This window comes from Gobio gobio (assembly GCF_949357685.1).
Source record: "Gobio gobio genome assembly, chromosome: 11".
NCBI classification, from domain to species: domain Eukaryota; kingdom Metazoa; phylum Chordata; class Actinopteri; order Cypriniformes; family Gobionidae; genus Gobio; species Gobio gobio.
Genome location: NC_137104.1, coordinates 43,390,645 through 43,414,538, shown reverse-complemented (window position 1 = coordinate 43,414,538; position 23,894 = coordinate 43,390,645). Strand labels below are relative to the sequence as shown.

The following is a 23,894-nucleotide window of genomic DNA, read 5'->3' as shown; positions in this document are numbered from 1 at the left end:
CACTCATGAAACGTAAGCAATGACGCACATCCAAGTGAACGAGACGGAGGGAAGATAGCAAGTGAAGGGCACGACCAGGAGCGCAGCACAAGAGGCTTGTCTTAGCCACACCCACATACCAACCAGCTGTCTTTGATGATCCATGAAATCAACACTTGTTTAAGAAAACCTGTTTGAGCAATTGATACGCGTCCTGAAGAAGGCTTTGTTGCCAAAACGCTTAGATCTACTTTTAACTTTTTCCATAATGGTATGGGCCTTACCCTGTGAACTGGTTTTGCTTCAGATCTCAATATAAAATCTGGTCCTTGAAGCAAAACCAGTTTATGGGAAATTCCAGAAAGGATACTGCATGACTACCCTTGTGAAAAAAACCTTTAGCATACTTGTAAAATTACAGAAATAATAGGCTACTTTGCATTTAGTTTGCACTAAAGTATATTATTTGATGTTTTCAGACACTTAATTGCAATTAAATGAAAAATGTATTATTGCTTACATTTATATTGAATGCAATAAGCTGAACCTAAGCTGTACATAAATTGGAAAAGTGACAATTTCGCTTTCTAACCGTCTCTTGTAACTCAGCTTCGCCTTCTATATTCACCACAAATTCAATACCGTCATTCCAAGAAATGATTTCTTCTCCAGCCTGAGAGGGACTTACACGTTCAATATCCTTCTTATGATTCGGACCACGCTTCCTAATGAAGCCGTATTTAACCTCTGTCATCTGACTTGCAGTCAATTTCCTTTGGCTCTTCTCTCTTTCTTTCCATCTATCACTGTTCTGGGAAATGGCGCAGGATTTGACACTCACCAGTGTGAGAAAGTGAGACAGCGAGAGAGAGAAATGGGCACCTGAGAACAGCCTTGGTTATGACAGTGCAGCCAAACTTTGGAAACTTCTGGGCTTCGGAAACTCAGGCCCACTCTCCGGATCAGAGAGCAGTCACCTGTGCAGTGTCAATGCGCCTGACACTCAACCCACCATGAGGTTTCGCATGACAGACAGATAGGTATCGGATGGAAGAAACGGGGAAAATGAGTGTGCCAATCTTTGCGAGACCCCTCATGTAAGACAGAAAATGAGAAATGAGATTAAATGGAGAACAAATGGAGACTTTGAGAGACATTTTCTAGAAGAAAAGTTGAGCTTTGCATATTTGCGTACTTTGTGATTTATATTCATATGAATCAAAATACATCTGTTTTCCTCTCACAACCTGTGTAAAAAATGATGCCGCATTTACCTGCTGTTGTTTGGCTAACACAGGCAGGCGTCCTCTGAGAAATCTACTCACGTCTGGACAGGAATGTCACAGTTTGCTGGATATTATTTTAACCTTAGTTGGATACCGTAAGCTACATTTCTTATTTTGCTGCCTGGCGCACCTTCAACATGGATTCAGAGATTTTCAGACCTTTTTACCAACTTTCTGGTTAAGATAACAGTTGATCCTGTTAGCATCTCAATCAGGATTAAAGCCAGATGATCTAACTGGTTCACATAGAAAAGGTTTTGTTGAAATGACTTGGTATTGTCTTGGTAGCATTAGAAAGAATAGTTTACCAATTTATGTTTTGCCATGTATGCCATCATTTTCCAGCAAAAAAAGTTAAATTTTAAATTTATTTATGGCTTTCTTTCTAAGAAACAACATTGAAAATGTATGCATGTACAAAATATACTACTACTACTACTACTACTACTACCACTACTAATAATAATAATTTTAAATGAAAAATAAATATTAAATAATATGACCATGTATTAGAGTTGCACGATTAATAGTGTAAAAAAAAAAAAAACAATCTCGATTCAAACACCCACATGATCTCATTCCTAAATCACAAAGATTTGCCTGTGTGTGTCTATTAAAACTTTGACAAAATCATACCAGAACATTCATATTTGCCTTGCTGCTGCTGAGCCAGAGAGAGCAGTTGTTATTTATATCTTTTCAACCACAGTATCAAAATTTCTGTGCAAATATTCAAATTATCACAAAAGTACTGGGATAAAAGTTTATAGTTCAGATATAAACATTGATGTCTACGGAAGCGATCAAAATAGAATAAATCACCTTTTTAAATTAACTTGCCGCTTCAAATAACAATTGTATGATTACATTGTTACGCCAGTTGGTGGCAACAAGTTAAAAATGCATTTGTCATTAAATCATTGATTCAGAGATTCTTTCAAAAACGCTGATTCGTCCAGTAATGAAACAAGTGAAGTCTTTATGAGTGAGTTATTGAATCTCAATCATTTAAATAATTAACTCTAATTAAACATTTTTAAATAGACTGCAGCAATTCATATTTTGTCAGAACCTCTAGTAATTTCCACTATATTATTTAGTTGTCTGTTTAGAATCGTGATCTCTATTTGAAAAGAAATCCAGAATCGTGCAGCTCTAAAATATATACATTTAGAAATTAAAATGTTATATAAAACATAAGACGAAAGTATCTTACAACGTGAACTACTGGTCAGGCAATCAGAAAAAAAAAACACATACTACTAAGCCTAGCTGATATTACCGATATTTCTCCCAAATATAAGTATACATAAAATGTGTTTATTTCAATGGGCTTATGATGCACATCAGAGCAGATGACCTTCATTGCCTACATCCAAAAAAAAAACACAAAAAAAAACAGAGATCACAATCTGATCCCGTCTGAATCAGTGCATGAAATCACAGACATCTGCTGTTAATAACAACTCAAACATCATTTGGAAACCGAATCTCATTTGAATAATACATGTGAGATCAGATTTGCAAAAAACACCAGAGGCTGGTTCCACAAATTGCTAAGGCTAGTCTTAGAAGTTAGCCATAATTTTGTTCTTTAAGAGTGTTCATAACTAAGTCAGTTACATAAAAATGTAGATTGGTCTAATTTGATACCGAAAAGTAAGACTGATTTCCCCTGACTAACTGCTAGTTGGTCATACTAGCTCTTAAGACACAGTCTTATAATGGCTTTGTTTATGCAACTGGCCCATGGTCTACAACCAAAAACTAGTTGAAAACATTTTATTAAATTATTGTTTTTATGCAACTCACATTACTTTTATAGCCTTATACTCTTATCATATGACAACAATATTATTTTTACTTATCTACATCTGAAACTTAGAGTACGTTTACACGTAGGCCTGTCACGATAACTACTTTTTGTTTCGCGATATATCGTCCCAGAAATAATTGCGATAAACAATATTATTGTCATTTTAAGACTATTTTATGCCACTGAATATATAATCCTAATATAACGGAATAATAATGCAATTAGACCTACACCTACACACTTTCAAATGACAAGCTTTTAGTTCTTTAGATCATGGAAATTAAGGGTAAAAAATATATCCTAAATAAAAAAATTAAAAAAATCGAATAAATAGTAAATAAACATTTTTCTTTGTGAAACGGCTTTAACACTCGTCATTCTGCGTTGACATTTATATGTGCACCGGAACAGGGGATTGCGGCTTCGAGTCCATTTGGGCTTATTCTTCCAAACTGTCAGTAGTTGTCAGGAAAACTCTATAACGCCTCAAATGGCGCCTTTAAAACCCTTTTTTTTAATAAGTTTGCGTTTCCAAAATGCCGTTGCTCTGTAAACGAACAGCCAAAATGCACAAAACGTTGTCCGTTTTTAGTTGAAACCGATGTCTTGTAAATGGACCCTAAAACATAACTGAACTCTTGAACTATAAAAGAGCAAAACCTCAGAGCAATAATTTTCTTTTTGGAGTCTGGTCTTTGCACATAAGCCTATATACAGTATCTTATGCATTTGCAAGGACCTACGTAGGTGTGCCTGGAAATGGACAAAGCGCTTGTAGAAAAAAAATCAAATTTGTGCATGTGGGGTGTGTGTTGCCATGGCTGGATAACCTGCGATTCTCAGTATCCAGACAAGTGTGATTCTGTAAACTGCATTTCTACAGTCTGCAGAAGCACGTCTGTTCCTGCTCCATTACTAAAACCTCTTTCAGCCATTTCCATCGCTACAAAAAGCTGAACAAACTGCTTGTGCCATATAACCGCCAAGTCAGCTGGAATTAAAAAGCAGAAACACACACACACACACACACAGGACGGCTAAGTCCAAGGCATCACAGTCAGACACTCAAATAAACATTTATGAAAATTCCCCACGGAAGTCATTTTCCCTTACATCATGACTGGAGGTCCATAGAATCCTCAAGAAGCATTAGCCTTTCACCCTTCAACTCAGAGCTTTGGATGGCAGCAACTCCGAAAATTCTCTCCAGGGTTTAAGTTTCCAGCTTGAGACATGGCTGTCATCTCAATTCACCAAAGCAAACTTAAAAACCATAAAACTTATTTATTTATTTTGTTTTGTTTACTCCCAAGGTCTTAGAATAACAGCTCTGGTTGGAAGTCATTCTCTATTACCCTGGTTATCACCAAAGGGACTCAAAATATTAAAAACGGAGCAAAAAAATGCCCTCTACTGCATCTAAATTGCTCATATGGTCAGTTCTCTACCTCCTTTCGAGTTGCTTTTAAATAAACAGAATCAAAAATTGACACGATTTGCTCATGGTTTTACTGTCGACAGTTCATCGGTGCATGATATTCTGAAATCGACATGTTCATCAAATTGTGACAACTTGCACAAGCCAATCAATTCCCACCTTTTTTCTCATTAAAGTCCCCATGAAATGAAAATGTAAGTTTTTTGGCTTTTAGTATGAATATGTTAGCCTTACTGTTATCTATAGGCTAGTGTGCTCCAAAACAATTACAAAATTTGCATTTAGTAAGCGATAAAAACGTACAATCTCTCACTTCCACCAATATGGATCAATGATTTTTATGACATCACTCAGCACTTCAGCTTCTCATCAGATTTTCTGTCCAATCAAATGCTCTCTAGAATCTAAAGCGTCCCACCCAAGCGGCAACCTCCCGCAGTTCCTCTTAAAGCCAATACGGAAGTGACATATACTGCAATTCATCGACTGGCCACTAGGCTCCAGAAGGGAGCAGAATCTCATTGAGCCCCATGTTAAAATGCCCAACTTTATAGCAGATTAAAACATGTTTACATCCTGGTACAAATTGTGGTTTTGGTCTATACGGCTAATTTTGCCCTTCATGACAACTGTGAGGGGGGTGCATTTTTTTATAACTCGTTCGTTTACATTATATAAAGCATTAAAGTTCTGCATAATTAAGGGCGTGGCCACTTCGAGTGACAGGTGGATAGCGATTTATCTGCTGTCTGTTAGTCATCGCGTCACTTCAGCCCCGCCCACGTCCCGCCTTTTTGCCCATTTTCTGTTATCCGGGAATGAGGCGCGATGACGCACTGCCAAGATGGCAACGGCCATCTCGTCCATACTTCGCGCTTCAAAACTGCTCTTCAGAATTCTATGGGTGACGTCACAGACACTACGTCCATATTTTTTTTACAGTCTGTGGTCCCACCCCCTACATTATAAATAGGCACTGAAGCTGCGGCTAAAGTCACTTGTACACACATTTATCATTTTAGGGGATATGGGAATATGTAAATATTCTTTCCATTGTGTGAATGAAGTCTGGATGTTAGTGTCATGTGAACCGACTCAGTGCTCGCTAGGGGTGGCACGGTACATGGAAAAAAAACGAACCGTTCGGTTCGCTTGTCTCGGTTCGGAGTGTGTGCGTTGCACGGTTCGACGCATGCGCAATGTATCCTCGTGCCCGTATGTTACCTCAGACAGTGGGTGTCATTTTTGCGCGAAATAAGAGGTGTGTGTGTGTGTGTGTGTGTGTGTGACATACAGTAAAGTAAAAGTGGAGTGCTGAAGGTCACGTGTAGAAATGCAAGTGGGAGAGATAAGGAAGGCTGCTCGGAGTTGTTGGAGGATAAGCCAGCGTCGTATAGCAGGCAGGGCAGATGCAGCGGAGAGCGGGAGCCGCATGCGCCCGTTGCGCATACACACACTGGCAGTGTTTGTCTCGCGCAGCTGAACCGCGGCTCGTGTATTGCAAATACAGACAATTATTGTCCATTCTGTCACATTTTCCGGTGTTCTCCTCCGACCCCTGTCTGTCTCGTGCTTTGATTTATGATGGGTAGCATATATCTGCTGCAAATGCGACCGTGTTCCCCGCTGTCTCATACACACATGCATATAACATGTTGTATATAAGTAGTTCACATGATAAATGTAACATTTAAAAGTTAAGATATGCTTCTAGTTTTAATCATTTAAACGTGCCTTTGAAGTTTGGCCAAAAACTTCTGGCAGTGTTGTGTTTTCGTGGATTTTGTTTTTCTTTTTTTTCACACCGCTGGATGTCATATGGTGATTGTGAAACACACGGAACACTTCATGGTGAAATTTGTTAATCAGTCAAGTCAGCTGAATTAAAGCCACAGTGCATTGTTCTGATCAAAATTGATATGATTAACATGAAAAATGTTACGTCAATGTGTCGGACTCGGTAGACAGCCATCTAGGAAACAACTTGATATAACAATTTTTTAATACTGTATCCTAAATTGTGGATGATAAAGCTATATATATCATATGCTGAAGTAAATTTCTGGAGTGTTAACGATTAAAAAAAACAACAACAACAACAAGTACAGAACCGAAAACCGTGACCCTAAAACCATGATACGAACCGAACCGTGGGTTTTGTGAACCGTGCCACCCCTAGTGAGAAATGCTTGTCCTTTACTGAAAATTGCTGAAAATCATCCAATATCCTTTTTATGTTTTAGAATAAGTGTATCAAAATATCCATAAAAACAAAATTGTATTGTATTTAACATAATTGTATGCATTTGAAATATAGAGATGGGTTCTGTTTTAATGTACCCAAGTGTACCTAAAATAAAAAGAGTTTAATATACAGGTTTGTGGCTCTTAATTTCTTTTGAATTACCCACTTGTAAACTCATGTTCACTGTTCTTTTTTATAAATATAGTAGGCTATTTGAATTAAATCTATATTCATTGAGTTGAATCGAAATTGAATCGAGAATCAAAAATCGAATCGATTTGAGAGCTTGCAAATCTAAATCGAATCAAATCGGAACATCTGAATCGATACCCAGCCTTAACGGTGATATAAACTAAACGCTATTGGCCATTTTAAAAAAAGGGGAGGAGCTGTCCGATATCTCACCCTGTCCTCCTGTTTCAGTGCAAATTACGTCAACACATTGAATAATGCTGAGCATTTCAACAAGGGAATGTCACATTAAATGGGTTGCAAACACATGTTGACTTTAAAAAGAGAGCTTTTAATCAAAAACAATCCAGAGCAACAATTCAATTCCCTGCAAACTGATCGTGAAGACCCAAATCATCATTCCGCAAGCGTTACTCAACAAGATTTAATTGCAAATTGCAATTGACATGGTCTTCAAATTCATCTCTCAGATAAAAAGCAGAAGATGAGAAAATGAGATCCTATAAGCCTTCTTTTTTTTTAAATGAACTAATTTATTGTTGGTAATGAGGTTAACACGGTTGTAAATTACAGAGGTCTGCTGAGGTGAAAGTGTGGTTTCTATTAAAAAGGTAGATTAAACACATAAAGTCATACACACACGTTCGCATGCGTTTCGGCACAATTAAAAGCAGCGTGCTAACGACGTGGGGCTAAGAAAGTCAATCAAGCAGAGAGCTTCTGAAGAAGATCAGTCAGTAATTAAGGCAATTTCAGCTCCGCCCTCAAGAGGATCTCAATGAATCAGTGTAGTTTGCGCTAGCTCAGGCAAAGGCTGTTAACACATAATGCCCGCCACCGATGCATTGGAGGGATGGAGGGCCGGCTAACCTGCATGTATGGACACGTTAAGCTAATAAAAAGTCTGAGGTTTTAATATGCCCTCATATTTCTCATCAAATTCTTCCAAGATCAAATTACCTTTGGTGATCTATGCCATCCACATAAATTTTATAGCTCAACAATCAGTTATTCAGATGTTTTCTCTAGAACTCCTGTGAGCAATAAAAACAAACAGAATTGACTTGCATGAAACATAAATGGGAACTCCATTAAGTTTTCTGAGCTATGAAAGAGCAACATTTATGTGCTTCATGTGCTTAATCCACCACCAATACATCTGACAGATGAAAAGACAGCTAACATGAATTTTAAGACACGTTAAGCTGCAAAGAAGAACTAGATTTGCATATTCCTTGAGGAAAAATGTCTACTTGCACAGCAACAATCGGAAGTGTTAATGCTTGAAGTAAGTTTAGGTTTTAGGCTTTGGTTCTGTGGAAATAAAATGCCACAATTAGGGTTACAGTACTACTGTTACCAGTCGGTCCTAAAAAAAAAGCTGATGGTACCAGCATTTCTGTAGTACTGATAGTAGCAAGTGCGGGCTATATAGGGAACCCACTGATAGACGCTGCTTTCAAACGCTATTTACACTGTGTTTTTACAAGCGCTGAGTCAAGTCAAAATCATATCTGTTGAGCGCATGAACACAATGGTCTAGCAGAGGTGCTAGTCAGTAAGCTAGTCAGAATCCGCTGACAACGCACAAGGTTTTGTTTTGTTCAACGCAAGCTGCACGCAGTGTTGGGGAGTAGCTAGTTACATTTAACTAGATTACATAATTTAATTACAAAATATAATGTAACTGTAATCAGGCTACAACCTGTCTGAGAGTTTCCACCATGGCGAGTGATAAAAAGGCATTTCAGAGCTGGAAATTAGAGAAGTAATCAAAAAGTAATCAAATACTTTAATAAAGTAATTGAAATAGTTACACTACTTATTACATTTTCAATAGGGTAACTTCCTGTAACCTATTACATTTCCAAAGTACCTTCCCAACCTGGCTGCATGCTTATTACTAGGTTTGGGAATAGTATGGAAATTTCTGGTTCCGCCAAATGATTCTGGTTCCGTTAAAATCATTAAACAACTAAAAAAATATATATATATATATATATATAGTAGTAGTAAAGAAAAAACTGCACAATACTCAACTCAAACCTTTTTGTGTTTATTCTTTATACTTGTCAAATGAGTTTAACAGATTGGTATGTCAACAAATTCAACATATTACTTAGCAATTTTTGCAAAAAATAATACACTTTTCTGAGGGAAAATCAACATTTCTGCTTTCTCTGAGAGAATTTGGAGACCTCTCCTGGCTTATTGTATCTCCAGGAGTAGAGAATACCCTCTAAGAAGGGGTAGAATATGCTGGAACACACACATGTAAGATCCAGACAGGTGAAGCAAAATATTTATTTATAAATCAGTTTGAATGATTGAGACTTCACTTGTTTCATTACTGGATGAATCAGCGTTTTTAACAAATCTCTTGAATGAATGTTTCAATAAAAAAAAAAATTTAACAGTCACTTGTCTTCATGAACGTTTTGAGGCATCAGATGTAATCGATACACTCGTTATTAGAAGCGACTTTCAAAAGGGGAATTATTTTGGTCGCACCCATAGACATCAGTGGTTATACCTGAACTATAAACTTTATCTCAGAACTTCTGTGATCATTTGAATATTTGTAACACCGAAATATTGATACTGTGTGGTTGAAGCTGTTTCATACCTTTACATAACAACTGCTCTCTCTGGGTCAGCGACAGCGCAAACACATTTAAATGTTCCGGTGTGATTTTGTCAAAGGTATAATAGACACAGACAAATCGTTGCCATTTAGGAATAAGATTGTGAGGGTGTTTGAATCGTGATCGACATCTTTTAAAGATGAATTGTGCAACTCTGTCTTATATACTCACGCTCCTCCCTCTCTCTCTCTCTCTCTCACTCTCTCTCTCTCTCTCTCTCTCTGTTGATATCTGACGCAAAGCGTAGGCTATATGAGTAGGGCTCTTCTGAGCATTCATTACTATATCAATATTCATGAGGCGAGATGTCACAATTAAAGGATAAGCTCCCAGCATTTTGCCCACACATCGCACCAGAACCGTTTTCAGAACCGAAACCTAGGAATGTGGTAAAAATACTACCGGTTCTGGATAAGAACCGATTCTCGGTTCTCAACCCTAATTATAACCAACAAGTGTAAACACAACACAATGTAAATAAGAGATTTCGCAAGAGTGCCACAACAGAGTTGCTTTGCACTCCATGTTGTGTTTTCTGTAGAGCATATGAGTTGTCATTCACATTTGAAAGAAGTCAAGGTAAGGACTTTAATCCTAATGTTTAACTACATTTTAAGTAAAACAATATTTGCATGATTTATAAAATGCAAAAACTGTGCACAACCATTTCTAGCTGTAAACTTATATCCCATCGGGTTAGGAAACATATGTAAGCTGAAACCTATATATTACATTTTAATCCCTAAATGGATAGTTCACAGAAAATTTTTAATTCTGTCATCAATTACTCACCCTCATGTCATTCCAAACCCAGAACACTGCTCGATATGGATTTAATTGACTTTCTCTTTATGAACGTTCTGAAGTATCAGAGTTTTGGGTGAATAGACTTTCAATGGAGGGACAGAAGTCTTTCAGATTTCATTAGAAATATCTTAATTTCCATTTTGAACATGAATGAAAGTCTTATGGGTCTGAAACGACACGAGGGCGAGTAATTGATGACAATTTTCATTTCTGGGTGAACTATCCCTTTAAGTTAGAAACCATGAGGTATATCAATGCAGCACAGCAGTGAGATGGCTGTCGCTCTTTGCTTAAAGGATTGATAGAGATGAAGGCGTTTTAAAGTTTTAAAGAGGGTGGCAAAACCCTTTGAATGAGCTCAGGGTCACGGAAAAAACTGATCTCAGAGCCCACACAAAAAAAATCCCTCTCTTTAGCCATCATTTTATCAGGCACAGTGGTGGGTGATAAGACGGCATGGCTGGCCTCCAGGAGTCCTCCGGCCTTCACTAACGGCACCATATGACCACCTCGGCGCTGAACGGCAGAGGAGGATGATGAGGGAAAAAAAAGAAAAAAAGAGGGAGGCGGGAGAGTCAAAGAGACAGGGAGACTGAGAGTATCTCTAACATGCCGTGAGACAAACAGATAAATCGCGAGGCGGACGGAGACACAGAACAGATTTTCCATCTGTTATGCGGCAACATCTGATTCCCCATTTACGACTGCAGCAAATTTTCAAGTCCAGCGAGCAAGATTGCAGCTATCAAACAATTTTCGGGTTTTGTGCTCTGGAACTTCTCACTCATTTCAAATGTATAATCTACATTACAAAAGAGACCTCGGAAATGGCTCCTAGATAGTAGGGCCACATAATGTGTAAACCATGTGAGACAGAGGTAAATTGAGGACAGGCGGGGAAACTTTTCCGTTAACGCACTCCGAGAAAAACGTTCTCCTGTGCTCCACTCCAGACACTCATAAACAATGGAAGAAGAAGGGACAGAGGGTCTTACAGGCGACCAATCACTAAAGCCACCAGAACAAAGGCTTGAGACAGAGCTCTGAATGCACACTGGGAGAAAAAAAAGGAGGGGTGCGGGGAAAGGGCACTCATTCAAAGGCTAGCAATTTTAGTCCCTTGCATGCTCAACGTGGGTGTGGGTAAGTGTCAGAAAGAAAGGTTTCTTGTGAAGGTGTTAGTTTCATTCTACGCTCTCTTTTGGACAATGCAGACACTGAGGTCTTTTGTTCTTGGAAACCTGTTGGCATAGAAGCATATTGTTCGGCAGGAAGAAAAAAAAGTATACTAGGAAATGATCGCGCCTTTGTGAGAGAGTTGCTCTTTGCCGCCGTTCTGACATTTGTTGCTTCTGACAGTAATGGAAGACCAAAGGGAGCCAATAAGGAAAGTATCTACTTTCATTTGTCGTGCTTCCCTGATCCCAAACTGAATTAAACACTCGGCAATAATGTTTTAAACTCCCCTCAAAGACTCTAAAACAAGATGGATGCCATCAGATCCCCAATGAAAAGAGGTCTCCATGACAACTGTGAGGAACCTTCACCTCACCCCTGAAGATCCCCTCTGAGAACTAATACACAAACCTTTGACACGTACCAACAAGATTAATGGGCTACCAAAACTCTTGCGCGCATGGTAATAACCCTCCGCTCATCCTGAGGTGCAAAACGCCTTATCCCATGAAGAAATTAATAGAGGCGAACCCCAGAGTGTGCCCACGCAAGTTGAGCGGCACTGAAATCTTGCCATGACTAATTGTGGTGCCACGATTCATCCATCCAAAACTCATTTATCCAACGGCCAAGATGCTAGTCTTATTTCTTATGAAATATGTGCACAGGGAACGCTCAAATGAATCGGGATTCATTTACAGGCACCCGTTGCCAGCATCTCGTCGAGTTTCCTAGCCCTACCCATGTACCCGAAAAACCAAGCACGCACTACAAGACTGAAGCTAATGTTGTATGGGAGAGAGCTGCAAAATTAATCGCAACCTCGATTTAGGCGCCCACGCGATCGATTCGCAGTATCAATATTTCTGTTACAATTACTCAAATGATTAATGAATTTATTTGACATTGAATCATTCATTCAAGAGATTCGTTCTAAAACGCTGACTCACCCAGTTATGAACCCATTATGAGTGAGTCATTGAATCACTTATTCAAACTAAAAATTAATTCCAATTCATTAAATTGCTTTTTTCTTTTGTTTTTAAAGAGTGTAGTAATTAACATTTTATTAGAACATCTAGTAAATTCCGTTATTTTGTCTATTAAGAAACGTAGGAGAACCCTGATGTCTCAATTTATCCAGAATCGTGCAGCTCTAAATGGGACTATTATGCAATAAAATACAGATCATAGTTCAATCTAAGTGCGTGCACACTGGTTTGAAACTGGTTTGAAACCTGCCCGACTAGTTGACAGGTGTGCACACCGTCCCAACAAGTGGGGGAGCAGCAATTGAGACACAACGAGTCCAAACCAGCACGCAAAAGAGTAATGCATTAGGAAGCTGTAGCATAGTCTAAAAATTGCTCTACATTTGTAATCCATATTCACTATAATTATTAGCTGTTTTAATAATCACTCTAATTCTAAGAGAGTAATGACATCCACGCCCAAGCTACAACGATAACACCAAAGAGAAACAATATCGTTGGAATCACTTTCAGAACTATTCAGTAGATGAACAATAAAAACATTGACCGCCAATCAGAATGCATTTGCATTAAAGAGCTTGCCACATTTAAAGTGGCAGACGACAAAACTTATAGTCAGGATGTTATCGCCCGTTGGTGTGGACGCATCATCGTTATAGTATAGTTATCGTTATTTACATGAACAGGCTTTTATTTTTCCCCCTTTTAAAAAATGACTTCTGCAAGCTGGGCAGAACTTGTGTACACGAATTTTGGAATCATAGCTTGGACAGCTGTGGAAAAACAGTGATCTTGTAGTTGACGCACCTGCAGTTAGTTGCGCAAAGTGCACACTACACCGACAACACGACACAAAACAAGAAACTTGAGTCTTTAAATACGGGCAAAGCTTCAGTCCTGCAGTGTAGCCTCGGCTTAGACAGACCCGCAGACATGTCTCTCCTTATCAGAGGAAACCAGCCCCTCTGAGACGCCATCAAATCACTGTGATGTTCAAACCACCAGGGAAGAAATGTCTAGGTCCATCACCACTAGCAAGACTAGTGTGACAAACAAGGGGAACAGTGACTTAAAATGCAATTTTGTAGTAGTGGTATCTCAAAATAGCAGAAGACTTGCATAAAATTAGGACATCATTGCATTTTATAGAGTTGCAGTCAGCAATAGACCTGTAATAAACCTTTGTAAGTGTTAACAACTAAACCCTGTTGCATTTCTTGCCTCCACTTTACATATCAATACATATAACAAAAGATGTAATAGATATAAAAGTGTCAAACTGTAAGGTGGGTTATTAGGCAAGACATTACAATTACACCTGCTGTCGTCCAGCCTAAGAAAAAAACTGATCACGACAGGCCACACCTTGCGTAACATGGCGTACGAGACAAGGGATACGGGTTACGGTCAGTGGCTCTTATTAAGTTGACCAGGATAACCCAGATAAGCAGGTAAGCCGTAAAAATCAGCGCGTGCAAGCGTAACACATGCGTGCAACTTGCGTATCAATACACTTGGGACTAGTGACTTCATGTTAAGCGCCTACTAGAGGTAAACATCATGCAAATGACATCTAGGTACTGTTTCAAATTAACAAAAGAGACCGGTTGAGCAGTATAAAGATTAACCCACAAGTTACTGAGTCACATTACCTTGGCTGGACAGAAGGCACGCGCCAAGAATCAGGCAACAGTTTATCATCGTAAAGTCGCTCATTCCGCTCTTGTCCGCGGGAGGTTAAACAAATCCTGAAAACTTTAGCATAAAATCTCTTTCACTTTGCGAGGCGAACCGGGGGCGGTGTGTTGAGGCTCGTCAGGTCGGAATCTCAGTCTTACAGTCCGCTCCAAGTGCCAGTAAAGCCCGGAGTGTGTACAGGTATGTTATTGTGCTCGTGATGGTGCCGAACGGCGTTGAGTCCTTCTGCCTGACTGGCTCACTTGTTCTGTTCGGTCGCGAGCTTCAGAGCGCTACAGATGGAATCCGGCGTGATGTCATCGTCGCGTCATGTCATAGTGGGAATGGAAGGGCTTTGAAGTTTAGAACTTGTGGATTGGGATCCAGGGATACACCATTAACGCGTACAATCAGGATATTCTGGGTTTCCGCGTTAAGGGCACTGTTTTGTTTGAGATTGTTATCGGAATGAGAATGGGGATTTAGACAAAAAATCCCCTGTGGTTCCTCTGGATTTTACCTAACTTGTATAATGCATAGCATTCTATGGCACTATCTGATTCGAAAGTGAATCTAATAAGACATTAAAGTCTGTTGTGACAGTAAACAACCGTATAAAGAACCATTGATTATGTCAGATATTTTAGCAGCGTTTCCTGCCATCGTTGTTTCAGTTGAAGATTTATTTCAGTTTATATTAAGTGACAAATAAACGACACACTATTGTTCACAATTTGCCCTCATAAACGGCGAATGATGAAAATAATGCTTCTGGAATTCAATTCCACGGGGCGACTATTAAATTCAATAACAGAAAAGTTAATTTCCCACACTGGCGAAATTGTCAGACATTATAAATCAGACGACTTGGCATTTTTGCATGTTTTAGTCGTTTTCTGAATCTGAACGTTCATCTATTTTAACTTCGTAGACCTATTGTCGGACTTTCTCACACGGACGCCCATAACTACCGCTGAGTGACTGTCAAAACAATGCGATTTATTCAAATAAGGACAGGAATGAAGGACAGGGATGATGAATTCAGTGCTCTGCTCTTATTGGGAATGGCCTGCATACTAATCAGTGACCTCGCTCTGCCATCTATTGACTGGTCTGTGAAATTGCGCGCTCACGTTCATTAGCATGCAGAGCGCGGGCGATTTCTGTCAATACAGCTTCCCCTCGATTATGCATAAACGGTTGCTTGCGTATACGTTTATAGTTTTAACTAGACGTTCGACAAGGCAGACTTTGATGTTAGCTGACAAAGTTTTGCCTGGAAGCTTAAAAAAAAAAAAGCTTAAAAGGCTGCTAAGTTTGAAGGTTGCAGGTTGTTACCTCAGTATGTGACCCTGGACCACAAAACCAGTAGGCTAATAAGGGTCATTAAAAAAAAACAGGATTTGAGATTTATACATCATATGAACGCTGAATAAATAAGCTTTACACTGGTGTATGTTTGTTACGATATTTGGCTGAGATACAACTATTTGAAAATCTGGAATCTGAGGGTGCAAAAAAATCTAAATATTGAGAAAATCGCCTTTAAAATTGTCCAAATTAAGTCCTTAGCAATGCATCTCTGAGACGTCTATTCGATGTGCATGTTTACATCTGGAAGACCTATTTTTTAGAGTGTTTGCTCATCTGCAATACGTCTATTGGACGTTTCCTGTCAGATGTCAAAGACTTGAAAAACAATGTCTTTAAGATGTTTATGATTTAGAATGTATGTAAAACTGACATCTTAAAGACGTCTATCAGATGTTTGTAAACAGCAGATGCTTTCCAGATTAGGTGATCTTTTACAGACATCTTGCAGACGTACGTGTGCTATCTGGAATGCATTTTACTACTAATAATACATTTTTGTTATATTTACAGTAGGGCATTTACAAAATATCTTCGTGGAACATGATCTTTACTTATAGCCAATGATTTTTGGCATAAAAGAAAAATCGATAATTTTGACCCATACAATGTATTGGTTATTGCCACAAATATAGGCTACCCTTGCCATTTATGACTGGTTTTGTGGTCCAGGGTCACACATGTTTGGTCCAAATGCACATATAGCCTATCCTTAGGAATTCAGGGTGATTGGGACACATTTTCAAAGTGATCTCAATGGCAAAAAGTGTTCCAATCACCCTGAATTCACTATATGTTAATTGTGTTAACTGCTAGGAGTGTATTAACATATGGATGACCTCATGGCTAATAGACATAGACTAAAAGCCACAACATTTTGACTGAAAAGGATGGTCTTGTAAGCGTAAAAAGCAAGAAGAAAAAAGAAATCCATTACCAAAGATACATGTATCTGTGGTGCTCAGCCCTACCTGCATCTGGAGTTCTATCCTCTTTAGTTCCATCACACCTGCTGTAATTTTCACGTAAACCCACATAGACCTTGATTAGCTCGTGCAGGTGTTTGATTAGAGTTGGAACTAATGCTCCATTCCAGACTAGCTACTCAGAATTCTTCCATCTTCCATCTACTCGAAAATAACCTCTGGATCTGGGCTTCAGTAGGTATGTTTACATTCACTTATTTTCATCAATTGTAATGAATCCAATTTCAGATTGAGAACCCTAAAAGTTGCAGTCCGATTCATATATGTTTACATGTGCATTACAGGTATTCCAAACAATATTCCAGCGTATGTGCAGTGCATGTGCATCATGTCCAGAACCAAAGCCACTGAGATAATGTCACCGGAGCTACCCCAAGCAAATTTCCCATTTTTGGCTTAATGTCATTAGAGCTATTTAGCAAATATTTAGTAAGTATTCCGTTTCCTCCACTGACCAGTTCAAGTCTTTAGACGTACAGAAAAAAAAAATACACGTTCGTAAGACATGGGTATGTAAACAGATACGCATCACAACATTCAAGGTATTTTTGAATCAGATTGAGAAAATAGTTGGATTCATGCCTTTTCATGATTTTTATCCCCCTGTTGATTGGATTATTTCAGGATTACACCACTCCTTTCAATCCAATCGAAAGTTAATTCGGATCGAGCTCAATCAGATTGATTGAGGTGTTTACATGAAGGCTTTTCAGTCCAATCCAGTTCTAAACATAGTATTTGGTTGCATGAAAGCATAGCTAGTGTGAAGCATTATTTACAAGATGGTGACGGCATCATCCCATTAGTTATTTTCAAGAGTTCATGGGAAAATTCCAACAGTGTTCCGGTAAAGTGACATTTTGAATGCAGCCTAATAATATTTGTTAATTGTGATTTATTGCAGGAGCCCTAGAACATGTCATCATAACCTTTTGACATCCATATTCATTGTGTGGTCAAGGGTAATTCTGCATGCTCAAAGTGTAGTGCAACCGCACACTAAAAATAAAGGTTCTTGCCTCGATTGTTCCGTGAAGAACCTGTAACATCCATGGATCCTTTCCATTACTACTGCGAATTATGGGTGGCACTTCCAGGTTTGGGGAACTTCTGTTCAAAAAGACTGAAACGAATCATTTTAAATCATAAGATTCCCCTACAAATAAAACGTATCCGTCAGTTTGACTGAATGGCCTGTCAATTTACCTTCATGTTTTTTTTCCAGACATCATGAGAATGATGACGCTTGCTATGTTAACATGACATGTTATAACAAGAATATCTATAGCAAGAGCTCTTTTCTTTTCCTCATGATTATTTTATTTTTTCCCTTTGTATTCTGCTTTAATAGTCTGAAAAAGAACCACATACTAGTCCGTTCTCCCGTTCTGTTCTCTTCAATGCACGAAGAATCTCTCGTTTTTCTCCTCAAATCCTCACGTTTGTTTTCACAGGTAAATAAATGTATTATCTGTCAAAATGACAGAAATCACTTTAAAATAGTATCATGCAATGTTGAAGTTAATGAACATTTTTGATTAAGGCAACACACACTATACTGCCAAAAGTTTTGGGACGCCTGCCTTTACATGCACATGAACTTTAAAGGGTTAGTTCACCCAAAAATGAAAATTCTGTCATTAATTACTTACCCTCATGTCGTTCGACACCTGTAAGACCGTTGATCTTCGGAACACAAATGAAGATATTTTAGTTGAAATCTGATGGCTCTGAAAGGCCTCCATTGGCACAATGCACGAAGCATTATGAATCAGCGAGTCGAATCAGCGGTTTGAATCGCCAAATTTCAGCAGTTTGGCGGTTTGACACGCGATCCGAATCATGATTCGACTCACTGATTCATAACGCTTCGAAGCTTCATGATGCCTTGTTTTGAAATCGTCATCACTATATAAGTCGTTATTTAGGGTTTTTTTACCTTTTAAGGGTCTTGAGAGTGAACCGTGCATTGTGCCAATGGAGGCCTTTCAGAGCCATCAGATTTCAACTAAAATATCTTCAATTCTGTTCCGAAGATGAACGGAGGTCTTACGGGTGTCGAACGACATGAGGGTAAGTAATTAATGACAGAATTTTCATTTTTGGGTGAACTAACCCTTTAATGACATCCCATTCTTAATCCATAGGGTTTAATATGGAGTTGGGGCACCCTTTGCAGCTATAACAGCTTCAACTCTTCTGTGAAGGCTTTCCACAAGGTTTAGGAATTTTTTTTGACCATTCTTCTAGAAGCGCATTTGTGAGGCCAGGCACTGATGTTGGACGAGAAGGCCTGGCTCGCAGTGTCCACTCTAATTCATCCCAAAGGTGTTCTGTCGGGTGGAGGTCAGGACTCCAGTCAAGTTCCTCCACATCAGACTCACTCATCCATGTCTTTATGGACCTTGCTTTGTGCACTGGTGTGCAGTCATGTTGAAACAGGAATGGGCCACCAAAAAAATTTTCCCACAAAGTTAGGAGCATGAAATTGTCCAAAATGTCTTGGTATGCTGAAGTATTAATATGGTATGCATCCGACGCATGTAATGCTTGGATGCAGCTGCACGGCCATGGAAACCCATTCCATTTAGCTCTCTATGCACTGTTCTTGAGCTAATCTAAAGGTGACTTTTGCGCACTGTGCGCCTGGGCATGCGCTGACCCCGCTCTGTGATTTTACGTTGCCTACCACTTCGTGGCTGAGTTGTTGTTGTTCCCAATTGCTTCCACTTTGTTATAATACCACTAACAGACTGTGGAATATTTAGTAGAGAGGAAATTTCACGAATGGACTTATTGCACAGGTGCACAGACAACCTATCACGGTCTCAGTGACCCATTCTTTCACAAATCTTTGAAGAAGCGTCTGCATGCCTATAAGTGCTTGATTTTATACACCAATGGCCATGGAAGTGATTGGAACACCTGAATTCAATGATTTAGAGGGGTGTCCCAATACTTTTGGCATTATAGTGTATTTATTATACTACATTGAAATTTAACCCATCCATTATTGCTGTGGAAAGAATCACGCACTTTTGGGGTTATTCGTGGTCTGTTTAAAATACCTTGTTGATACTCTTAAATGTCATTTTAATGTTTGATGGTTGAAGGGTGAGTAGAATAATGTCATCTCATTTTACCCAGTTTAAAAAACGTATTATTGCGTTCATAGAGCAAGCATTTCACTGATTGTTTACAGCTTAATGGAAGTTACACCCATAATTCGGGCAAAGCGTTATAGGGTGTAGGAATAAGGTGGATAGTGGAAACATTTTCTTTGGATTTTTAAAATGTTCTTCACACTAATAAAAAAATGGTTATTTTAAGAACTGTTCACTGAAAGGTCGTTTGGGGAACCAAAAATCTTTCTTCTGTGGCATCGCTACCAAAACCTTTATTTTTAAAAGTGCAGACTATGTCAAAGGTACATCCAAAGGTTTAAGAAACCTGACAAAGCTGTGTTAAAATGGGCTATTGAACAACATCAAATTAAAGATAGATAATTGCAGTAGGGCTACATATCTCAGTTCCGCGTCTCAATACAAATAATCATTTTCTTCTGGAAATTACCATTATTAAAATCCTCGAGTACACCATTAGCAGCGCTTCGAGGAGTGTCCATTTACTGAGAGCGCCGTAAGGTCAAATGTAACTGCTGGTCTATTAAGAGTCCTGCGAACTATGAGTGGCATATTGTCAGTGGGAGTGGGCTATAAATGCATCTTCAATCCGCGACCTTCTTATGCACTTTTTAAACCACCCTACAGAACATTCAGTAAGATTCCTGATTATGATGTTACCTAACAGCACTCACCCCCTCTCTCCTTAATATAGCTGAGTCACGGTCAGGCGGCACACAGGAAAAAGAGCAATTGAATCCTATTAGAATCTGTCTGTATTCCCCCACTTGGTACTGGGTGTTCAATTGCGCTTGACGATGTGTATCTTATCTGGGCCAAAAAATAGCTTGAATTGCCGCTCACCGGGCCAAACGCTCCTAACGACCACTGACAGTTTGGCACTAATGATACGTTTTCAAGCATTCAATGTCATTGTCTCCAACACACTGTCCTAACCGGAGGTCCAATAGGATGGCAAAATGTCCAAATCTGACAACCCTTTAAAAAAAATAGCCTGAAACCTCCTTCACACTCGCATACTTTGCCCTCCATCTGAGCTTTTTGAGAGATTGTCCCTTAGCTCGGCCCAGCAGGCTCAGATTGATTAAGCTTGGTGGCTGCTTTAATGTGATCATGTATCAGTTGCCTGTCGACACCTTTACCGGCATAACTCTCCGACTCTGACAGACTGATTAATACACTGAAGTGTCCATCCCCCTTCCTTTCTGTTGCCTTATTTTTCTATTCTCCTCAGGTCTCGATCCGGTTGCCTTCTGCCCTTCGTTATTACAGTATATCTTAAGCTCCATTAAACTGGCCCAGCTAAGTGTTGCTCTGCTAATGGCGCTCCGAGGGGCTGCTGATAATACGCTATGATTAAACGCATTAAAGGGCCGAGCAGGGCTACCACCCCACAGCAGGGTTCTTGTACGTTCCGCGTACACACTCACTTCAATGTCTCAGTTCATTTGCCTAAAATTTCTCATTCTTAAAGGCATAATTCACCCAAAAATGAAAATTGTCATGGTTTGTTCATCCTCATGTTCATGCGGTTCAGGTGCTATATTACAAAATTGTCATTCACTGTATATTTTTAGAGAAAAATAGATGTATAATTTGTTCATTCGAGTCAAAACTGTTCCTCTGTTAATTCAGTTCTTATTAAAACCCTATCATTCTGATTGATTTAGTTCTTGCGTTCAATTCGCTGGTTCATCGATCCAGTCTCTACATAAATTTCAGTCTATTTCTTACTCAAATACATTGAATAAGTAAGCAAAATGTTACGATAGGCTGTGCTGTTTCGTGAAGAAATTTTGCACATTGTTACCATGTTTTAACACATTGCTAGCATGTTTTAACCATAGACTGTAAAAAATATGGACGTAGTGTCCGTGACGTCACCCATAGGATTCTGATGAGCCGTTCTGAAGCGCAAAGTATGGACTAGATGGCCGTTGCCATCTTGGCAGCGCGTCATCGCGCGTCACTCCCGGATAACAGAAAATGGGCAAAAAGAAATAACATATTTCTAGCATGAATTAGCACAATGTTAGCATGAATTAGCATGTTTTAGCATGTTGCTAGCATGAATTAACATTGTGAACATGCAACATGTTTTAGCAGATCACTAGCATGATTTAACATCTTGCTAGCATGATTTAGCACATTTGCTAGCATGATTTAACATGTTTTAACACATTGCTAGCAATGCTAAACAAAGCGTGGACAGTCCTAAGTGGACAGTCCACATGTGCAGTCCTAAGCGCCGCATCATCTCAGTATACTGCCCGTTTCTATAGCAACCGGAGCTTCTAACGGCAGCTGCAGTGATGCGATGACTTTGCTAATCACGGATTGGCTCTTTCATTTAGAAGACGGGTCTTTTTCGCCATATTGGGCAATGCACTTTCTCCCATTCATAAGTAATCGGAGTGCACCGTCTTCCTATATATAAACGCTGTGTCCGAAATCGAATACTTCTCTACTATATAGTATGCGAAAAACAGTACACCAAATTCATAGTATTTGAAAAACAGTAGGCGAAAAGTACCCAGATGACCTACTTCTGGTGAGATTCTGAAGTGCGCATTCGATGAACACTATTTACTATCCCATGAGGCCACTGGAGAGGATTTATGAATGGCACTGGTAGGTCATGTGATCATGACAACATGCAACAATGTAGTATCCATATTACATTTTACACACATTCATAGAACATACTTTTTTAACGATCACGAAGTAAGTTCAAATTCAAATGTAGTACCTACTCACATAGTACGGGATTTCAGACGCAGCCAAAGTCTTTGGTGATACATAGAAACTTTGGGTGAAGCAGAATAAAACAAAGCTATTGACCAATCAGAATCTAGGACTGGAACTAACCGTTTTATAAAATGAAATATAGTGCACTATGGACAACTTTTAATATGCTTTCATTGCTTTTTGGGATGTTTTTTGAAAGTTTGAAACCTTCAGTCCCCCAAAGAAACTCATATGGGTTTGGAGCGACAAGTAAATGAAACAATTTTAGGGTGAACTATTCCTTTAAAGCTCCTTTCATTACATTCCTTTTTAGTGCTCTCTCGCTCCATTTATCTCAATTCTGCTTATTCACCTCTTGATTACTGTGATATCAAGCACTTTGTTTTGCTGCTGGTTTGTGGTTCTTTTCATTAGATGCTTCACTGCGTTATGCTTCACTGCGTATTTGTTTAAAATTTGAGTTTTAAGCTCTGTGTGTGTGGGAAATAAATGCGAGGAAAAAATAGCTAGACAGGCATACAGAAATCTTGTGTCTATAATAGTAATAATATCTCAATTTAGCTCCACATTTCAAAGGATTTGGTTGCGGTGTGAAAATAGAAAAAAAGGTGTCGCATATATGTGCTTCTCACACATTTCAATGAATTTTGCCCATTCACATCTTTTCACGGTGCATCTGTTTGCGATGTTCTGTGTGTGTGTGTGTGTGTGTGTGTGTGTGTGTGTGTGTGTGTGTGTGTGTGTGTGTGTGTGTGTGTGTGTGTGTGTGTGTGTGTGTGTGTGTGTGTGTGTGTGTGTGTGTGTGTGTGTGTGTGTGTGTGTGTGTGTGTGTGTGTGTGTGTGTGTGTGTGTGTGTGTGTGTGTGTGTGTGTGTGTGTGTGTGTGTGTGTGTGTGTTGATTTGTGTGGCCGCCTTCTCAGGCCACAATGTACTCAGACACGCACACAATGACTGGCTCACTGTGATCGGCTCACATCCTCTCAACACCCCTCCATATATAGAAAATCCTCCGCCTGAGGGAAACAAACAACATTTGGAAAAAAGGATTAAAAGAGCGATAGAGTGAGGAGAAAAAAATAGCTGGAATTGAATGTGTGAAGCAGGGAAGTTTCTATGTTGCTTTTCACTTCCAATGGGACTGTTCTCGCTCCTTTTATATATTTATACACTGTGTTATTCATGCATTATGTAAATGAATTGAATTGGCAGGAAATAATATTTTGTCTGTTCTGGCTCTTGAGAAAGTTATGTTAAGTGTAAAGAAAGAAAAGTCAATGTCTTTCACTTTTCAATTATTTCTCATGGACAGCAATGAAATAAAATAGAGATCAATGGAATCCTACTTCTCAGGAGGGTTTTTTTCTTCAGAAATATACACGAATACACTAAGTTA

The 23,894-nt window shown here is 39.1% G+C and overlaps 1 protein-coding gene across 3 annotated transcripts in view; it reads right to left on the bottom strand.

Moving 5' to 3' along the window:
• pvrl2l (PVR cell adhesion molecule related 2 like) overlaps positions 1-14,675 on the bottom strand; it is a 235,736-nt gene extending 221,061 nt beyond the window's left edge. For 2 of the 3 annotated variants that reach the window (XM_079830090.1, XM_079830088.1), the window contains exon 1: positions 14,229-14,675. In XM_079830090.1, the coding sequence (XP_079686216.1) occupies positions 14,229-14,292 (64 nt within the window). In that variant the 5' untranslated portion in view covers positions 14,293-14,675. The remainder of the gene's footprint in view (positions 1-14,228) is intronic. The other variant, XM_079830089.1, reaches the window with a different exon arrangement.
• Positions 14,676-23,894: the final 9,219 nt, after the last annotated feature.